At 40.7% G+C, this 21474-nt stretch overlaps 1 protein-coding gene across 5 annotated transcripts in view; it reads right to left on the bottom strand.

Annotated features, from left to right (window-relative positions):
* The window catches only part of KHDRBS3 (KH RNA binding domain containing, signal transduction associated 3), a 137420-nt gene that overhangs the window by 62227 nt on the left and 53719 nt on the right, over positions 1-21474 (bottom strand). For all 5 annotated transcript variants that reach the window (XM_078391663.1, XM_020815146.3, XM_072999368.2 and 2 more), the window contains exon 3: positions 10508-10624. In XM_078391663.1, the coding sequence (XP_078247789.1) occupies positions 10508-10624 (117 nt within the window). The remainder of the gene's footprint in view (positions 1-10507; positions 10625-21474) is intronic.

Genomic DNA, 21474 nt, shown 5'->3' with positions numbered 1-21474 from the left:
ATGGAGGACCTTCACTTTAAGGTTAGTTTTTAGCCCATAGGAACACATTGAAGGGGTTTCAATGCGTTTCTATGGGCTTTTTAAAATCACTTAGTAGCGAATTTTGCTGCACAGATTAATATCGCTAAGCGAGGCACCACTGTATACTGTATATACATATTTAAAAATGATACCATGTATAGAAAAGCTGAATAGATATAATGTAAACAGGTAGAAATAAATAAGTTGAATCAACAATCCACAGGATCAGTCGAAGTATGAACCTATCTGGCTGCACACAGCTCCCACAGGTAGGTCCGAGAAGAGAGAAATATTCTGCAACTGCAGTAACACATCAGCCAGTATCTGGGTTAAAGATCGACAGGAGCTTCATGGGCTTCTCTAGGTCAGCCAACTTCCTCTTACCCATCTTACAGTGTTACATAGTCAAATCAGAGGAGTCTGCTATTGGTGTCTCGATGAAACAAGTTCAGCTGACCTGCCTTTCATATCAATACCTCCACCTCCTCATATGTAAGAGTAGCCTTCAGACAAAGGACTCTTCAGACTACTGCAGGGTCTGCACTCACAACTCCCACATCAGAATGAGCTGCACTAAATTAAAAAAAATCAATGACCAGCTAATTCCCAGCTGGAAGCATGAAATCTGCAAGGGAGCACCTCAAATGCTCAGGATTCCCTGTCTTGTGATTAGCCAAAGAAAAAGGAAAGTGGGAATGCTATTACAAGAGGTAACATGGATGGTGGAAAACTGCCCAGTGCAATTATGTTACCAAATTCAGTCCCAAAATATTACAGTGATTAACAGAGGATAGGTCTATCACATAGGCTATGAAACACGAAAACTGCATGGAGCCTACATATACATTAGCAACATGCCTCTTAACTTCAGGTGTTCAACGTCTGTAGGTGTGGAGGTTGTATTTTCACTCATGGCAAAATTTAGGAATACCATAAAATATGCAAAGAACTAGGAATGGGATTTATAAATTTTCTGGACTACAAACCCCATAATTCTCCATTCTTAGAGTTCTTGAAAGACAAGAGACCTTCAAAACTCCTAAAATTGACAAATTACCCCGCAATATTCTCATAAGCAAGTTAACTAGGTGTGGGCTGGATAGAACAACTGACAGAATATGCAGTTGGTTACAGAATCAGAGTGTGCTTATCAATGGCTCTTTCTCAAACTGGGAGGAGGTAACAAGTGGAGTAACACAAGGCTAAGTCCTGGGTCTGGTGCTCTTCAACATTTTTATCAATGACTTGAATTAGTGGATGCAGGGAATGCTTATCAAATTGGTGGATGACATGAAAATGGGTGGAATAGTTAATACCATCAAAGAGAGAATTCAAAAAAAAAATCTTGGTAGGCTCAAGCACTGAGCTGAAAACAAGAGAATGAAATTCAACAGGTAAGTGCAAAGCTCTCTAAAAACCCCAAATGCATGGTAACAAGATGTGGGGTACTTGGTTCAGTAATATTCCATGCAGGAAGAAAATTGGAATTGTTGTAAATCATAAGCTGGATATCGGCCAACAGTGCAATATGGCTGCCAAAAAAAGGCAAATGCTATCTTAGACTACATTAACAAAGGTGTAGCCTCCACATCCCAAGAAGTACTAGTTCCTCTATATCTGGCACTGTTTAGGTCTCATCTCGAGTACTGTGTTCAGCTCTGGACACTGCACTTTAAGAAGGATGCCAAAAAACTAGAACAAGTTCAGAGGAGAGCAACAGGGAAGATCAGGGGATTGGAAACCAAATCCTACGGGGAAAGAATTGGACATATGCAGGTTTGAGAAAAGAAGACTATGGGGAGAGATGATCGAATCTTTCAAATACGGGGGTGCCCCGCTTGATGACGAAATTGCTTAATGATGAGTTTTTAGTGATCGCAAAATGATGGTTTCAATGGGTTTTTTTCGCTTCATGATGATTTTGAACCCTGCTTCGCGACCCGATTGTTCGCTAAATGATGATTAAAAACGGCTAATCAGTGGTTTGCAAAGTGGCTCCCTGCTATTTTCTGGACCTATTTTCGCTGCACAGGCATCGCAAAATGGCCGCCCTATGGAGGATATTCGCTGGACGAGCAGGTATTTCCCCCACTGGAACACACTGACCCGTTTTCAATGCATTCCAATGGTTTTTTTTGTTTTTTTTGGTTTTTTTGTTTTTTTTTGCTTGATGACGATTTTGCTGTACAGCAATTTTGCTGGAACCCATTATTGTCAAGCGGGGCACCACTGTACATGAAATACTGTCATACAGAGGAAGGGCCAGATCATCCCAGAGTGCAAGACATTTTAGTAATGGGCTCAGGTTATAGGGAACCAGATTTCAGTTCATTATCAGGAAAAACATCCTGTTAGAGAAGCATGCGGATGGAACCAATGACCTTGAGAGGTGGTGAGCGTTCCAAAGCTAGAGCCATTCAAAATAAAACTAAATAACCATCTATCATATATACTTTGATTTGGATTCCTTCATTGAGTAGGACGTTGGACTCAATGGCCTTTTAGACCCTTGCATCTCTACTATTCTATTATAAATTTGGGTCATCCACCAGATACAACTAAATTGGAAGTCTTTCAATCCTAGATAGCCTAGCTCCATCCATCCTGTTTCTGCTTCAGTTGTAGCTGAGAGCTTTCTTTCTGAACAGGAAGTTAGGTGTTAGCTAGGCCTAGCTAGATCTCAAAGCTTTCCACTTTATGCCTTTCTCCCACATTTAATATCTGTAAAGACTCTTATCTGTCCCATAGAACTCCCAGAATTGAGAATTATGGGATTTAAAAAAAAAATCCAGAAATCCAATTTCTACCAGCAACTGGAACTGGCTTGACTTTCACTTTTGTTTGGAGTGGTATCATCCTAATTTCTTCATGAAATAAATCCCTCCAGAGCAGGGGGGTGGTCCTGGAGAGTTCAGTGAAGTCCCAAAAGAACCTTGAAACCAGATGCGGTCCACAAAGTCACACTGAGCAAAGCCACACATCAGATATTCGGGGCAACCAGTAAGATGTTCTCCCATGACTTATTAAGTCACGCTGCTTAGCAGACTGCCAAGTAAGGTATGCCTGACCTATATCGCAGGGCAGTCATGAGGACATAGTGTTGAGTAAGAGCATTAAACCCATGCCTTGAGTTCAATGGAGGTGAAGGGGAGGAAAAAATATAAATATAACTGGTACATAATAAAGGTAGTAATCACCTCCATGAAACACTTACAGAATTTGGGGATCCACTTTTGTAAGCAAATTGATGGGCAAAACTTAAAACTGCCTTATTCAACAAGGTGGTTCTGATGAATGTTACACATCTTACAATCCCCCACCCAAGAGGGACCAAAGAGAGAATAAGTAAGTTTCTTCCGCTGAATCACTGCCACGAACAGATTCATCACTGTACAGATTGAGCTGCAAACTATGGAACGATCACAGGAAAGTCTGAATGCAAATCAGTTTCTGCAGGACACGGTTTATGTACATTCATCTGATGATACTCTATCATGGCTGTTCACACTGCACATCCCTAATTCAAACTTCTGTTGTAATATGTTAATTGCTGAAGCCAGCTGCTTCCAATGACCGAGAAACCATATGCGTGTAAAATATCATGGATGGTACATTAATTTTGGGAGGAGAATGAAATACAATCCATCCAGTTTTATTTTTTGTTTTTTTACATTTATATCATCAGTAATTATGTCCTTTAGGATTTCTTGGAATTCAATATACACTGAAAATAATTTCTTCTTCACATTGTTGTGCATTAGAATAGTCAATCTGACAAAGATTTTACTGTTCAAATTAGTAAAGCTAGGTGACCAACCAAATTCATTTTTTAGATCTACCTCTCACCAAGATGTTGGGGGCACAATATTTTTCAAATCAGGGACCAGCATTTTATACATCATCACAGCATCTTTCTTCGCCTGGCACTTTTGTACTGGTTCCCCTTCTCTGCCCTTCTTCCTCACCCTGTTGCTTGGCAACTGAGATACAGAGATGCTTAGCAGATGCTACTGACCCTCATGGAATCTATACAGGTAGGCACAGATGAGCAGATAAAATGGGAACGCTTGAAGGGATGTGTATGCACATGTGTTCATTTGTGTTACAAAGTGTTCATGCTGGCGAAACAAAGTGATGCCAGCAGACCTGTGCAAGGCATTACACATTGAGGCAATTTGCATTGTACAATTCGATTGTGCACTCGCTCACGCAATTTTCTGTGTAACTATTCTTCAGCACATTTGGAGAAATCCTTCATAAATACTACTTCCACCGTGGCACCGTTTTCCCTACCACTTGCATAAATAACTTTGAGCTGTGCATGCTGTAAGATTTCAGACACTGCCCGGCTACTACAAAGCAAGGGACTGTTCCATTTATTTTATTAAGTACAGTGGTGCCCCGCATAGCGAGGTTAATCTGTTCCGGATTAACATTCGCTATGGGAAAACATGGTAAAACGGATCAAAAACCCCAATTGGAACGCATTAAACAAAGTTTAATGCGTTCCAAATAGGCCCAAAACTCACCGTTCTCCGATGTTTTCCCTTGTTCCGGCGGCCATCTTGGGTGTACCGGCGGCCATTTTGGGTGTACCGGTGCCCATTTTTTGTGTTCTGGCGGCCATCTTGGGTGTACCAGCGGCCATTTTTTTGTTCCGGCGGCCATCTTGGGTGTACCGGCACCCATTTTTTTGTGTTCCCGCGGCCATTTTGGAGCCGCAGAACAGCTGTTCCCCCATCGTAATGCAAGCGTGCCCTCACATTAGCGATGGGGAAATCCGCATCGCAATGCGGATTCATCGTTCAACGGTGCACTCGTTATACGAGGCACCACTGTGTCTTATAAATCATCCTATTGCGATCAGGGGCCAGAACACCAGAAGGCAGAAATAGGCTCATTTCTTGTTGGGAATTGGAATAGTGCCTGCCTGTACTTCCCTTCTTAATGTTAACATGGAAGCATATACTGATTCAAATAAAAATTAAAACGGAGTCATTTTCTACAAGTTTGCAGTGGGAGCCCAGGAGTGGCAGCCTCCTTTATATATAATTACTCAGACATTTCCAAATACATTAAGTAAAATAGATTTCAACCTGTGAAGCAGCTCTCCAACTTATGTTCCTCAAACAATGAACATCTTTTGTTTCAAATTATTCTTATATTACATTAAGATATTTTAACAATGTCTCTGATTCTAATTAGCAAGCGTTGAAAACACTCTCCTGCTAACACCTTTCTTTCCAAGTAGGTCCACAGATAGATCTTTGACTGCCTGACTTTTAAAAAGCTCTCATGTTTGCTCGTGGTGTGTCGTAATTATTCGTTACTTAGAAATGACAATCACTAGCAGCTTATTGCCACTAATCTTTTTGTTGTAAAATTTAGAGCATTCAGGCTGCCTAAATGGGACAGAAAAGCAAAGCAATCTGATTAGTTGATTAGCAAATTCAGAGCAGGGGGAATTAACACACCATAATTAGCTGTCTGAAACTTGTCAAAGCTGGTAATAAAAACAGCAATATATGTATATTAACTAAAGCCTCCCTTAATACTGCTGCTCTTTTAGGGGTTTTCCCCTCCCTTTTTCTTCAATTTGCAGTTTATAATCAGAAAACATTTCCGCTCAAAAACTGTATCCAAGAGCTTTGCAGTACATCATTTTACTTGCACTTAATGAAGAAGACCATCAAAACAATTCTTTACTTGTGAGTAATTCAGAGCTCCAGAGGCAAAATGGATAGGACTCGCTAGCAAGAAATGGAAATGGAGAAATCTGAGCCAAGCTATCACAAAATCCTTCTTAACAGTGAGATCCGTTAGACTCTTAATAATCTCCCTTGGGACACAGTACAAGCCCCATCTACTGAATAATTTAAGACTAAACAAAGCACTGGGAAGAAAAAAAGGATATTCAGGATTATCTAAAAGCAGCACACAGGATTCAAAGACAAAACTGCATGTTAAAAATATAATAAAGTCATGATAATGTGCGATGGCCCAGTAAATTGAAAAGAGTGTTGCAAATACACTCAACCAGCTCCTGTGATACTTACAAATAATGATCACTGGGAAGCTCTCTAGCTGAAATGCCAAGCAACGTAAGTGGGATTTAGACCTCCTGGTCCACATATCTGGTGTTTAAGATTTATTTATTTATTTATTTGATTTATACCCCACCTATCTGGTCTACTCGACCACTCTAGGCGGCTTCCAGTATAGGATAAAACAAAACACAAGAACATTACATAATCATTTGATACAGTTACAATGAAATAGAGTGAGAATAAAATAAGAAGGAATAGAAAAGAAATCAGGTATTGACTGGAGGGAAGGCCTGGATGTACAACCATGTTCTTGTGAAAGGAATGTACAAACATAGCTATGCATGAGATATTCAAGAAACAATGCTTCCATCTTTACTGTCCTTCTGCAAGCAGGTGAAGACCTTTGTCTTGAGGCAAGCTTTCCCTGAATGACTGGCTGCCTAGTGGGTTTTTTAAAGTGTATTGTTGTGTGTTACTGCATTGAATGTGTTTTGGTGCTGCTTACTGGCACTGTAAGCATTGATTCGTTTAGTATTGTATACTCATTGTTACTAACTTAAATACTGTCTTAATTGCTTAAATGCTGTCTTAATTGCTTTGTTGTTGTTTAGTCGTTTAAGTGTTGTCCAACTCTTCATGACCCCATGGACCAGAGCATGCCAGGCCCTCCTGTCTTCCACTGCCTCCTGGAGTTGCATTAGTCTTCAGTGAGGAACGGATGGTCACTCTCGAATTGGCCTTCTCACCCACACTAGACGCTGTTCCAAGACCTCTACTCAGAGCACATCACCATAGCTTCTTGAGACTGAAGGATGCCTACTAAGACCACAGCTTATGCCCATTGCCACTGGTCATCAAGCCTACCCAGCCGCTGTTTCCGCTATCATCACAGCCAGGCTTCGGGGCTGCAGTCTCTACAGATACAGCCTGTGCTACCTGTTCTCACTTTATAATAATACCAAGCTGGCTGTCTAAAAGCTATAAAAACCCTCAGTCTATGAGCTATGGGCATGACAGGTTCAGCTATCTTTTTAGCATTTAGCCCATAATAAAATGCCTTCAGTGTCAAGAGGACATCTTTCTTTATTCTGTCTATGTACTGGCTGAAGTCAACCATCTCAAAATTCAAGTACCTCTATAATTTAAATGTGACACACTTTACCCCATACGTGACATACCAAGATGCAATTATTTTATTAAATTCCTAGGCCTTTAGATATCCTTTATATAAGCTACAGATAATGTGGGGCTAGGTTGAGGCCCTGAGCACCAAAATCAGAGTCCCCACAAAGGAATTATACTCCTTGATGGAGAACGCTTGAATTTTTTGTTTCTTATTGCTTTGAACTCTCATGAACGCAGGGGAAAGCACATCAGTCTCCTGAAACATATTTTGCTACAAAATCCATACAGAACTAAATCTGTAATATAGGCACTCCAAGGAACTGTCATCCGAACAGCTGTAAACAGTGTTGGACACTTGTTGCGCACAATTACCCATTTATTTAATTTTAATGCAGAAAATATAATCAAGACAAAAAATGTGCAACAAACCTACGGCTTTTTGCAATTGTGCTAACCTTTCATTTTAGCCAGTGTGACATAATGAGACAGAACCATATTGGTAAACCATGGCGTAAAGAAGCAGTAACAGCATCCTTTGCTTTTCAGTAGCTGGTCCTAATTAGTGGTGGTGCTGATGACACCATTGGTGATGGTAAATCCCAGTGGGATCAAGAAATAACAGGAAATGTCACTGTAACTTAGACCGAGAACACCACCTACTATAGTGAATTCTCATTAGGGTCAAAGTATGACCTAAAATTCACTCAATTTGAGCTGTCTGATCTTTCCTGCTTTTTTAAAATTCTATTTCAATGAATAAGACTTAAATTTTCATTTCCATAATGCAATTTTCATCCCTGTTGCATTAAACATACTTGAATTTTTATCTCTCGAAAATTTTATCCACCAAAAACATGGGAATATTTCCTAGAATTAAGCAAAGCAAATGTTTTACTGAAGACATTTAATGCTCCAAAATGAATCACAGAATAGAGAAGCTGGGAGGGAGCCTATAGGGCCATCAAGTTCAACCCCCTGCTCAAGGCAGGAATACAAACCAAAGGCTATCTGCCAGGTGGTTGTCTGCAACAACATTTGCAGGAAACCAGGTACGAGTAGTAACTATGAATTGAGTCAATTCTGCCTTATGGCAATCTTTCTAAGGGTTTTTGTTTGTTTGTTTCTTCTTTTTTTGTATAAAGTACTCAGAAGTGGTTTACCAGTCCTTCCCTCTGGTGGTGGTTGTTACTCAGACCGAAGGGTACACTGGGCAAAAGGCATGAGGATTTGTGGCCTGGCCTACAACTATATGGGTGGTGGACTGGAATGGCCAACCTACTAAATGGATTTTCATATACAGCACAATTGACTGTTCTTGCTAGTGAAAAGGACAGAAGAATTTCACTCAGCCTAGACTTTTATGCTATGGAATGAGCAAAAAGACAAGACACATGATTGCTGTGGCCAAACTGGAAGACAATGGAATGTTACAGACAGGTGACAAAGCTGGATATCTCCAGTGGCTCTATGCCCAGAGTTTGACCTTGGTAAAATTCAACAAGCATGCCATGTATTTCAGTGAAAAAGGATGGTTTGCTTCCTGGGAATAAAGGAAAGTAGCGCATTTTCCTCCCAACTTAAGATCTACCAATACCGAACTGAATTTTAGGGGTAAAGCAGCTGATCAGAATGCAGGAAACAATGAAAGTGGAACAAAAAGCAATTGCTGCTTGAGACAAAATGTTGTATATTCAAGCTCACACACCGTTCACTTTTTCTTGTGAAATTTCTACTTTTATAGATCTTGACTTCTCTGGATCCTCTGTGCCTCAGTTTACTTTCTTCCTGAAGTAGATTTCTGGCCTATGGATTGCTCTAGGTGAATTACCTTTTTCTTTTATTTATTCCTTCAAAGTGTGTGCATGCACACAAACACAGACACAGACATGTACATGATGTCCAGACTTCACTACTTTATTTTACCATTTTTTTTCCTTCTGATTTTCCAATTTGAATTTTCCTGGATCAATTCTCCTACACGTTTCCCTGTGTCTTCAAGAAACCTGTGCTCTGGAATAGGCAGCTGTGTGTCTTCCTTTCTCATGATCTAGGCCAAAGACATCTACACTGCTGGGAACACCCTAAGCATTAACTAAAGGGCTTATGGAAGATTCACTGAGTTATAACAGCTCCACTATGTGCACAGAGCACCAAAATTGGTTCTTAATTTATTTGTTTATGCACAGCTTCCTCTCCTCTCTTTCCTATAATCACATATCATGATGGGAAATGCAGCCAGATCCATTAGAAAATCAAGTATTAAGGGAACTTGTAAGACTGTTTCATTAACATTCTTGCTTCAGAAGCTGATGGAAAATGGGACACTGTAGACTGAACAAAGGCAGTCTGCAGCAGATGGAGAAGGGCCTAAGAACTTCAGTGAGAGTCTGGAGAATGGTACCAGTAATCGAGAATTGCCTTGCTTCAGTAAAGTGGAAGTGTTGATTTAGGTGACCATTGGGAGAAATGGCAGAGGATTCTGAGCAGCATCTGCTTGATGGCCATTTGGTGGGTTTGTTCTAACTCTGGATTCCAAGTGAAGGGATGGAAATAAATGCTTCTACTCTAGTTCAGAATTTGGGAACTTTTCTAGTCTCTGCACCATACCGACCCAAACTGAACAGAATGAAACATGTATCTACCACTGAGAATAGCAGCCTCTAATTTTTTCTGCTTTCCACCCAAGTAGTACCTATGACTACAATATGCAATGTGATACTTATTACACTACAACAGGTGCTGCTCAAAGTAGAAGTGGGTATAAAAAAATCACAGCACCAAGGCAGCACAGTGCATAATTCTTATTGCTTGGCATTGCCAAGAACAGAAGGGGGAAAAGATTGGCTGCTGCTTCAGAACATGTTCATCCCATTATCTTCTAGCCGATGGTGCACAGGAAACTAGAATATGCTGACTCCGACAGCTGATCCATCAAAACCAGCTGTGCTTATGCTGACTTGACAGCAGGTCTCCAGCATTTTAGACAAGGTCTTTCTCAACCCTAGCTTCAGATTTTGGGGAACCAACCCTGCACATAAAGCACACACTCTGATATTGAGCCATGGCTCCAACAGAGTTGACCATATCAAAAAAGAAAGGGTTAATTGATGGCGATTTCCTTCAAAGCCAGGAATATGCCATGGGAAGTGGACCAACAAGCACACAAAGCACAAACAGAGATAGATATACAACTTGATTTTTACTTCCCCTCTCCCCAGGCTACACTATAATCAGCAAAGAAGAAGAAGAAAAAAAAAACACAAAGAGAGAGAGCAGTACAAGGCACACTAAGGATCTTCAGCTCACAATTTTACCTTTGCTTTGTCCCTCATGGATCCTTTTCCCAATATTGACATTTTGGTCAATGTCTCTTCTTGCAAGCGCTTCAGAGAATTGCCACGTGGGCCCAAAAGTTTCCCCACAAAGTTGAACTGAAAGACAAAACAAAAAGCAACAAAAAAGCAATAAAAAACTACTCATAGTGCTGAGGAGCAGTAAGAGCGACTTAAGATTCCTGCCAGGTATGAAAAATGTTGCTGAAAACAGCATTTGGCTGTTTCTGCAAAATCAAGAAGTGTACCAGGTTGTAAATTTTACAGCCACTGGAAAGCAGAAAGAGAAAATCAGACAAAAGAAAATAAGTTACCACAATGTCTGTGGTTATTCCACACCAAATAATAAATGCATTTTTAAAAAAGTTTGGAGACTGCCAAAAACTTCTTAAGAATAGAGCTGACAGAGGCAAAAAAAGAAAAGAGTCAGAAATGGAGGCGGTTAATATCCATAAAAGATGGCCATCCCACCAGACACAAAATGTATTAATTCATGCCTCTGTTTCATGCATTTTGATGGAAGGAGGAAAGGTTCTGTGTCTAGAAGTGTAGAGTGCATTCTAGATGGTATCCAAAAATATTCAAAACTACTATTTCATAACCAGGTAACACTTCCTTGTTTGAAACAGGAAGTCCAGTATGCCAATATATGAATGCATCACTTTTATATTCATGACCTACTAGGAGCACAAGAGACAACTCATTAAGTAGTGGGAATTTATCACCATGATTATGATGTAACTTTTCACTGGTGTAAATATGGCCAAATAACATACAACATGCTTAAATTAAACCTTCACTGCTAAAATTAAGAAAGTCACAACTCTGATGCTTACAGTCTGCACCTGATACCAGTTCTCATTTCACAGGACTGTGATTCAGAAATGGATGAATGTATGCAAAAGATCACAGAGAACAAGGAGAGAAAAATGCTGGTATTTTTGAATTTCCAGTTTCATAAGCCTCTGCCACCACGACCAACATGTGACAACATGTCTTTTGAAACTGCCATTTTATTGTTTAATTTATTGTGATCATTTTAACCATTGTTGACTTAACTGATGAAACTGGTTATCACTATGTTTGGTTTTGTTTGATTTTAATGATCCTATATTTGAGTTTGTTTTTATATGTTTTATTGTTTTACAAATGGGCACATGGTTGGCTTGACCACCACCTAGAAGTGAACTAGCAGGTTAGTAACAATATTATTAGTAACAATATGGACAACAACAATGGCAACAGAGAAGAACTATGGGAACTTTAATTCCAAAACACATGAAGGTCTACCTTCCACCCACCTCAACATAGGCTAATTCTTCCACCTCTCCCCAAACCTACTGCTGGAAATAGTCAGGGATAACCTGCAAAGAGGTTGCCACTGGTTGAAGCTTGCTGGTAATTACACAAACTGATGAACATTTCACATACAGTTCCGAAACTGTTACTTGGATCTCTTAAAAGATACACATTCAACAATGATAAGCCTAACGCCTTTCTATTTGAGATCTTCATGACAACCATTTCCTGTTAATTAGTATACTGACTATTGCAATTAAATCATCAATGAACTGCACCCAATATTAAAATGACAAGAGGGAACTCAAGTTAGGCTAAAGGTTTAAACAAACCAGCTCATATTGCCTATATATAATTTGAGCACGACAAGTGAGATTTTGCTTCCTCAGAGCTTCATATTTCCCACACTTTCATGTCAGAAGAGCTCTACATGTTTATAGTTTCAAAGCATCTGTAGTTTTTTTGGGGGGGGGAGTTCCTCTAGGTCAGTGGTTCCCAACCGTAGGTTTCCAGATATTCCTGGATGACAAGCCCCAGAAATTCTGGCCAAGAACATCTGGCAACATAAGGTGGGGAACCCCTGATCTAGATACTCTCTAGCCAGACACTTTAAGTTCTCCATGGTGGCTTCTGGCCCATTAACCTAGCTCACAAATCTAGGATCAAGCCCTAGCAGAACTTCTTTCACCCCTTGCTAGAGATATCCTGGGGAGTGGTTTTCTCCCAAGCTTGAAATTAAGTTATTCATCCGCTGTTTACACACAAAGAAGCTCCAATTATTCTCAAAATGAATAAGTGAACTGGCCTCATAAAAAATGGGTTCAAAGAAAAAAAAGTTTTCCAAACAAGGACTGCCCTCTCTATCCCACTCCTTGCTAAATCCATCCCATCTCTTTTCTGCCCCATGCTTACCTGACCAGGCTAGACTGTGGCAATGAGGGCTGTACTAAACATACACTACTGATACAATCTGTAGTCATCTGGACACATGGTAAATTTCTCCATGTCATACCCACCTTGAAACCTGCATTTTTACAGCATCTCGGCTTAAGGCAGGCTCTTTTATCACCCCTGTTAACCAATGCTTATGTCAAGGAAAAGACAGAGGTACCTATTGGGCAAAGCTCAAAAAGGGGGTAATACAAACTATTGCAGACCTATCAGACCAGTACTTGATCCAGTCTATTCTTCAAGTCTGTAAAAGGAAGTTTCAAGATTGTCACAGTGCTTTTCTGCATATGACCGGGTAACTGACGCAACCATGACTGCTTCAAGGATAGTCTCTTTTCCCAGGACTGTTAATAAAACCAGCCCTGAGGCCATTTAACAACTAACACAGGATTAACACTAACCACTTCAATTGCACTTCATATGCCAACAGCAAGAGACAGAGGTCCAAATAATTTAAAAGATTAAGAGACATCTCACATTGAAACTACTCTGCTGTTTTTGTATAACAAATTGCTGAGAGAAAACTGATGGTGTTCAACTTCTTTCGATACACGGGTCTGTCTCTGGCTGTGGAGTTCAATTCCCCACTGTGCATCCCAGAAGAGCTACCCTATGTGGTCTTGGGTAAGCTGACACCCCTAGAAGAAGGGAAGAGTAAACTGCTTCTGAGTACTCTCTACCTGGAAAACGGTTGTAATAAGACAGAAGTGATTTCATAGCACATTATTATTATTATTATAAATGGGGGAAAGGAGCCGCTCAGTTTTATTAGACAGTAGTGAAAGATCTGTGCAGACAATGCAATCTTAAATCTCTGCAACTTTTTTAGAGAAATATACCTCAGAATGACTAGCATTTCCAAAACCCTGCTCCCTTTACACACTAGGAAAATTTAAGAGTGAAAAATTCAAGAGAAGTATACCTCAACATCAAAGCCAATAATCTATTTTAATGATATGGAAGGGGGGGAGAGAGAAACCTTCAGAACTAGTGGTTTTAATCCTTTCCACTGGATTCTGATAACTAATTGAGGTCTCTAATCACCAAGTCCATGCCCATACTCATGCCCCAGAATGAATTATGGGGCCAAGAAGTGTCAAACTGGCAAGAGAGAGAAGAGCTCCCTCACCTACATACCATTCCCATACCATTCTATGAACCATTAGGAAAGTGTCTTGCTGCACCATGAGAGTCACAAAGATTCCCTAAAACTCACAAAGATGTGTGTATGGGGGGGGGGGTAGGGGATGAGTTCCTAAGAAGTATATACTCTATATGCCTCATACACTCTATATGTTTTACCTCCTGATGGTTTCAGAATTTGCAATCCCCTAATTTGGCCTGCAGGTTTCCACCAAATTATGGGATTCAGAGTGCTGGAATTTCTAAAATCTCATCCTGACTGGTCAACTTTAAAGGCAACCTGCTGGATGATGCACAACAGTAGCCCAACCCGAAGGCTCACAGCACATGCACACACTGTGGCTATGCTATCCTTGTCCATGAATGTCTAATTTCCTAAAAGGGATTTGCAGACACCAAAGTCAAATGACAGGACTGATTAAGATGTAGACAACGTTATACACCTGGTTCTTTCAGAAAAGCTGCTGACTCTTGCAGAAGAGGCTGCCTGCCCAATTCCCAGAAGTGATTAGTCCACAGGGCTTCATTCTTGTTGAGATTTAACTTGGGTTTATTGAACTTCATCCAGCTCCTCATCAACTGGATGAGGAACTGGATTCAGATCAGTACAGTCTCATCTGCAGACCTTTCAACGTCACAGTAATCCAACTTTATGCACCAACCACCCATGCTGAAGGGGCTGAAATTGACCAATTCTATGAAGACTTAAAACACCTTCTAGAACTGATGCCAAAGAAAGATGTTCTTCTCATTATAGGGGACTTGAATGCTAAAAGTATGGAGTCAAGAGATAAAAGGAACAAAACGAAGCAGGGCATAGGCTAATAAACTTTTTTCAAGAGAACAAGCTGGTTATCACAAACACTCTTTTCCAACAACACAAAAGGCGACTCTACACATGGACATCACCAGATGGGCAATACCGTAATCAGGTTGATTATGTTCTCTGCAGCCAAAGATGGAGAAGCTCTATACAGTCAGCCAAATCAAGACCTGGAACTGATTGTGGCTCTGATCATCAGCTCCTTATAGCAAAACTCAAGCTTAAACTGAAGAAAGTAGGAAAAACCACTGGGTTACTCAGGTATAATCTAAACCAAACCCCTTATAAACACACAGTTGAACAGATTTAAGGAACTAAATTTGGTGGACAGAATGCCTGAAGAACTATGGATAGAGGCTCGTAACATTGTACAGGAGGCAGCTACAAAAATCATCCCAAAGAAAAAGAAATACAAGAAAGCAAAGTGGCTGCCCAATGAGGCCTTACAAACCGCAGAGAAGGGAAGGGAAACAAAACGCAAAGGAGATTGGGAAAGTTACAAAAAACTGAATGCAGACTTCCAAAGAATAGCAAGGAAAGACAAGAGGGCCTTCTTAAATGAACAATGCAAAGATATAGAGGAAAATAATAGAAAAGGAAAAACCAGAGATCTGTTCAAGAAAATTGGAGATATGAAAGGAACATTTTGTGCAAAGATGGAGTTGATAAAGGACAAAAATGGGAGGGACCTAACAGAAGCAGAAGACATCAAGAAGAGGTGGCAAGAATACACAGAGGAATTATACCAGAAAGATCTGGATGTCCCGGACAACCCAAATCGTGTGGTTACTGACCTTGAACCAGACATCCTGGATAGTGAAGTCAAATGGGCCTTAAAAACTATTTAAAATCTTAAAAGATAATGCTTTTAAGGTACTACATTCAATATGCCAGCAAGTTTGGAAAACTCAGCAGTGGCCAGAGGATTGGAAAAGATCAGTCTACATCCCAATCCCAAAGAAGGGCAGTGCCAAAGAATGCTCCAACTACCATACAATTGCACTCATTTCACATGCTAGCAAGGTTATGCTCAAAATCCTACAAGGTAGGCTTCAGTAGTATGTGGACCAAGAACTCCAAGAAGTACAAGCTGGATTCCGAAGGGGCAGAGGAACTAGAGACCAAATTGCTAACATGTGCTGGATTATGGAGAAAGCCAGAGAGTTCCAGAAAAACATCTACTTCTGCTTCACTGATTATGCAAAAGCCTTTGACTGTGTGGATCACAGCAAACTATGGCAAGTCCTTAAAGAAATGGGAGTGCCTGACCACCTTATCTATCTCCTGAGAAATCTATATGTGGGACAGGAAGCAACAGTTAAAACTGGATATGGAACAACTGATTGGTTCAAAATTGGGAAAGGAGTATGATAAGGCTGTATATTGTCCCCCAGCTTATTTTAACTTATATGCAGAATACATCATGAGAAAGGCTGGACTGGAGGAATCCCAAACTGGAATTAAGATTGCCGGAAGAAATATCAACAACCTCCAATATGCAGATGATACCACTCTGATGGCAGAAAGTGAGGAGGAATTAAAGAACCTCATAATGAGGATGAAAGAGGAAAGCGCAAAAAATGGTCCGAAGCTCAACATCAGAAAAACTAAGATCATGGCCACTGGTCCCATCGCCTCCTGGCAAATAGAAGGGGAAGGTATGGAGACGGTGACAGATTTTACTTTCTTGGGATCCATGATCACTGCAGATGATGACAGCAGCCATGAAATCAAAAGATGTCTGCTGCTTGGGAGGAACCTAGACAGCATCTTAAAAAGCAGAGACATCACCCTGCCAACAAATGTCCGCATAGTCAAAGCTATGGTTTTTCCAGCAGCAATGTATGGAAGTGAGAGCTGGACGATAAAGAAGGCTGACTGCTGAGGAACTGATGCTTTTGAATTGTGGTGCTGGAGGAGACTCTTGAGAGTCCCTTGGACTGCAAAGAGAACAAACCTATCCCTTCTGAAGGAAATCAACCCTGAGAGCTCACTTGAAGGACAGGTCTTAAAGCTGAGCCTCCAATACTTTGGCCATCTCATGAGAAGAGAAGGCTCCCTGGAAAAGACCCTGATGTTGGGAAAGCGTGAATGCAAGAGGAGAAGGGGACATCAGAGGACGAGATGGTTGGACAGTGTCACCAAAGCGACCAACATGAATCTGACCCAAGTCCAGGAGACAGTGGAAGACAAGAGGGGGCCCTGCGTCTGGTCCATGGGGTCACGAAGAGTCGGACAAGACGTTAATGACTAAACAAAAACAACAGTATCATCTGACTAAGATAACAGAAAGAAGTATTTCAGGTCTGCAATAGTCTCCTTCAACATTGAATATATACAGTGGTGCCTCGCTTAACGATTTTAATTGGTTCCCAACAAAACATCGCTATGGGAAAACATCGCTAAGCGAAACACGTTTTCCCACAGAGATGCATTGAAAACCAGATAATCCGTTCCAATAGGAACGGATTGCCGTCTTTAAGCGAAAATCGCCATAGGAAACATCGCTAAGCGATACAATGTTTCCCCCATTGGAATGCACTGAAGCTTATTCAATGCATTTCAATGGTTTTGTGATGTCCGTTTTTGCAATTTTAAAGTGTCAAAATCGGGTTCAATGCATTCCAATGTGGGAGAAATAAATTCACCAAAAATTAACGAAGAGTCAGAACAAAGCCAAATTAAGTTGCACACGTTTTAGAAGGTGCACTAATAATTCCTAGCATTTAAAACAGTTTTTGAACATTTTAAGACACTTTTAAAATTGCAAAAACGGACATCGTTAAGCGAAACAGGGGACCCAAAACGCATTCGCTATGCAAAGCATGGTCCCGAAATCCCTAAGCGAAAATCGCCCATAGGGAACATCGTTAAATGATGCAGAAAATTATTAAAAAACCCATCGCTAAGCGAATACATTGTTAAATGAGGCAATCACTAAGCGAGGCACCACCGTATAGTGTCCATGTGACTATGAGGGAACATATGGGTAATATGGATCTGTGGGAACCCTACAAATCAGATACTCCTTGAGTAACTTCCTATGTTATATTCTGAGATCAACACTGCACACAGAGACAGAATTACTGCATCACTGTGTGCCTGATATGAAAGCCACAGAGTTGGACCCACAATACACCAATGTGTACATCATCAAAAGCAGCAAAAAAGTCAAGAATTATCAAGACAGTCACAACCTCTGCCCTTCTCTCAAAGACCTCCTGTCATGTGGGCTAAAGCTGGTTCAAAAATCCATGCCTAATGCTAGATTTAAGAAAATCCCTCTGGAAAAATCTGGAATCCTGCAGTATCCATACATTTCAAGATGTAGACTGTTCTGATAGACCCTCTGCATAAGGACGAGGAGACTGAACAAATTTTAAGCACAATCAGGGAACAAAGTTAGTTACCTCCATAATAAAGAAATTGCTTGATCCCTGTACAGAAAACAGGAAAGTCAGAGTGTGCCCTGCAGTGCATGTAAGGCACGAAACCACCCTAGTTATCAAGACATCCATGAGACTTTGGCCCACTAGAGTGGAAGAAGACACCCATAAATTTATTGCCATTCAAAAAGAAAAATGGGTGGGCAAGGGTGTAAATGGTATATCAAAACAATCCCAACCTGGGCTGTCAATAATTCAAAAATGTGAGTTATTTCATAACAATCCACCAAGCAGACTGAAAATCACAAAACTGTTGAATAAGTAGCTCAAAACATCTCTCCCAAAAGGAAGAATACATTATTTTTCTTTAAGTATGTTATTTTTTTAAGGGAAGGTTGGGGGCTGAGAGGGCATTAGACCAATTAATTATGCATTCATGTGAACATAGTGATTATGGCATTTCTACCTTGCTCATAATATTGGAATCTGGAGTCATCTAATTAGGTAAGAGACCCAAGCTTGAGAAAAGGAATTATTTCGCATAATGCTACAGGATGTGCCAATGGTTCCCAGCATAGACAGCTTTAAAAAGTGATATTATGAATCCATGAATGAGACACTACTAATGCCTATATGGTCATCATGAGGATACCCTATGTTCAGGATTAGAGGCAGCATACCAGTTGCTTTAAAAGACCAAGAAAGTGCTCTTGGCATCATCCTTTTGTTTTTCAGCTTCAAGTAAGTAGCTAGTTGGCCACTCTGGGTGAAAGAATGCTGCCCCAGGTTCACAAGGTGGCCCTTAGATGGCCAACTGAAACACCCAGGGTTTGACTGATACAAATGGGCTCTTCTTTTCTTAAGAATGAACTTAAAATAAAGATGTTGGAGAGGCTGCCCTTTCACCTTTACTGAGAAGGACTACTTCTCGCAGAATGGGGAAGGTTGAAGCGAGAGGGATCACACCCACATGAGATACTCTGGCAGAAATCTATGAACCTGTAACAGTCCCTCCCTATACACACACCGAAGGATGCCCAACGTCCAGCTAATGTGCATAATGGGACTGTCATCGGTTCAGATGGGATTAAAAATCTCACAAAGCAACAGCTTCAGGGAGTAAGACGACAGCACCCAAGTGTTCAGGGACAGAAAACCCAGAGAAGGGTGTCACAAACAAAAGCACATTGCGGGTGGTGGACTGAGAAATAATGTCTTGAACAAAGTATGTCTTCGACAACGAGGACAGAGGACACAAGGTCAAAAAGGGGGATGATCCAAGAAGGAAATGTGAAAAAGGAACCTTGCCATGGTAAGATGTGGGGTGAATCCATGCTATACCAAGTGCTAGACTCAATAGAAAGAGGCAGGATATGCACAAGGAGCAAGACAACGTAGGCTGTTTCTACTCTTCAACCACAACTCGCAGCATTCCTTGTCACTGACTGTGACGCTGTCACTGATTGGACTCATCACTGACTGGCGTGATAAGTCCAGCATCTGTAGGGTCAAACTTTGTCTAGCTTAGAAACAGGGAAAGGCCTTACAGGCAGGACATTTAGAAAACAAGGAGTTGAATATAGAATGAAGATGTTGATACAAATGTAAGACGCAATGAAAAGCAAGCACATTGTCATGTAGACAGGAAAGGCCATGTTGCTGACAGAAAAGGGGTCAGTCAGAGTGTTGCGGCTTCTGCTGCCAATACATCTCTAGTCTGAATCAGGCTGCTTGTTTACAGACCCACACTCTTCCGTGAGGAAATATTTGCCATGAGGGAAAAGCAAGACACATCCGAGGCTGCCCAATGCAGACATTTTCTTTCCGTTCTTTCTGATCTCAAGCCCAATTCAAGTAAAACTTTCCCACAGAAACCTCTGAAGTTCTACTTTTTGGTCCCTGTTCTGTTTCCCCACTTACAGTCCTTGCATTAGATATAGGGGTGGGGTAAATGGATTTTTTTGGTGGAAGGAAGCAATGAGATCTTCCATGGTTCTGTATTACGGCCAGTCCTATTCAAAATGCATTCAGTGGTGTCCAACCTTGGCCCTCCAGATGTTCTTGGACTTCAACTCCCAGAAATCCTGGCCATCAGAGGTGGTGGTGAAGGCTTCTGGGAGCTGTAGTCTAAGAACATCTGGAGAGCCAAGGTTGGACACCACTGGATGATACAAAGCCCTTCAACCTTATTTAGCACCCACACTAGCACTACATAGCCAGATTCCTCGCCATCATGGTTTCTCCAAAGAATTCTGGAGATTAGAAGAGAGCCAACGAAATTTCAACAAACATCTGCGCATTTTTAATTCCAGAATTGTCCGGAGAAGCCACGATCAGTAAGTTGCGGCTTTTGCCAGCGGAGAAGCAGACAGAGCTTCAGACAAAGAACCTTTAGAAGGAAAGGAAAAAAAACCTCCAGACATCCGTAATGCCTTGTCAACTGTTCTCTCATTTTATTAGAAACATCATTGCTTAAAATGCTACTTCATAGTTAACATATATAAAGATCTGTTCTCCAGTTTAATGGAAGAGCGGTCAATATATTTCAAAACCCTGTCACGATTTAATGATTACAAGGCTTCTTTCGCAGTAATAGAGCAGTCTGAAATATAAAGCCAGGTATGCTATTAAGGGAAAGCCATATAAATAAATCTTCAGCACATTCCTCAATGAAGAATTACTCCTTTACAGTAAACTATGCAAGAAATCTATTTCACGATGTCAAGCAGCTACTTAAAGAAATAAATCTAAAGTCAAAACATTCATACAGACCCAAAATATCAATTAGGAAATATTAAACTTAGGGTCTGTTACTTGACGTAAGCAATTTGGCAGGACAATTATTTTCTTCCCCCCATGTTTTCAAAAGATGCACACCAATAATGGAGCTGCTCTCTGCAATCTTCCCACACAAACCACAGCACCGCCAACAGTGTTTACAATCTAAAATATAGATTTCAATGCATAATTAATTACAGCTGTTGAACCTGCCTTCCCCTTTGATTCCAATAAAGATATCCCTTTCACTTTTCACAGTGGGTGCTTAGTATTGAGAGGCATCAGATTCTAGAGAAACTGTAGTTCTTCCTTGCAGAGACAAAGAAAAAACTCCCGCAGTATCCTTGCCCTAGAACAAAGAGCTACATTCATCTTGTATAGTCATCCCTCCGGGCATCAACAAGAGTCTTAAGAAATAACTGGAACAAAGGATGCCCCAAAGAAGTTTCATGTGCTGCTTAACTCCATGTCTAAAAAATTGCAAGTTCATTACAAAGGGGGAAGGAAAACACAGTTATCAACTCTTGGTGTGTTTTTACACCAGAATTGGGCAGTTTCAGCAATCATTT

This window comes from Pogona vitticeps, chromosome 4, assembly GCF_051106095.1.
Source record: "Pogona vitticeps strain Pit_001003342236 chromosome 4, PviZW2.1, whole genome shotgun sequence".
In the NCBI taxonomy this organism is placed as follows: Eukaryota; Metazoa; Chordata; class Lepidosauria; order Squamata; family Agamidae; genus Pogona; species Pogona vitticeps.
This window is presented reverse-complemented; position numbering and strand designations above follow the sequence as displayed.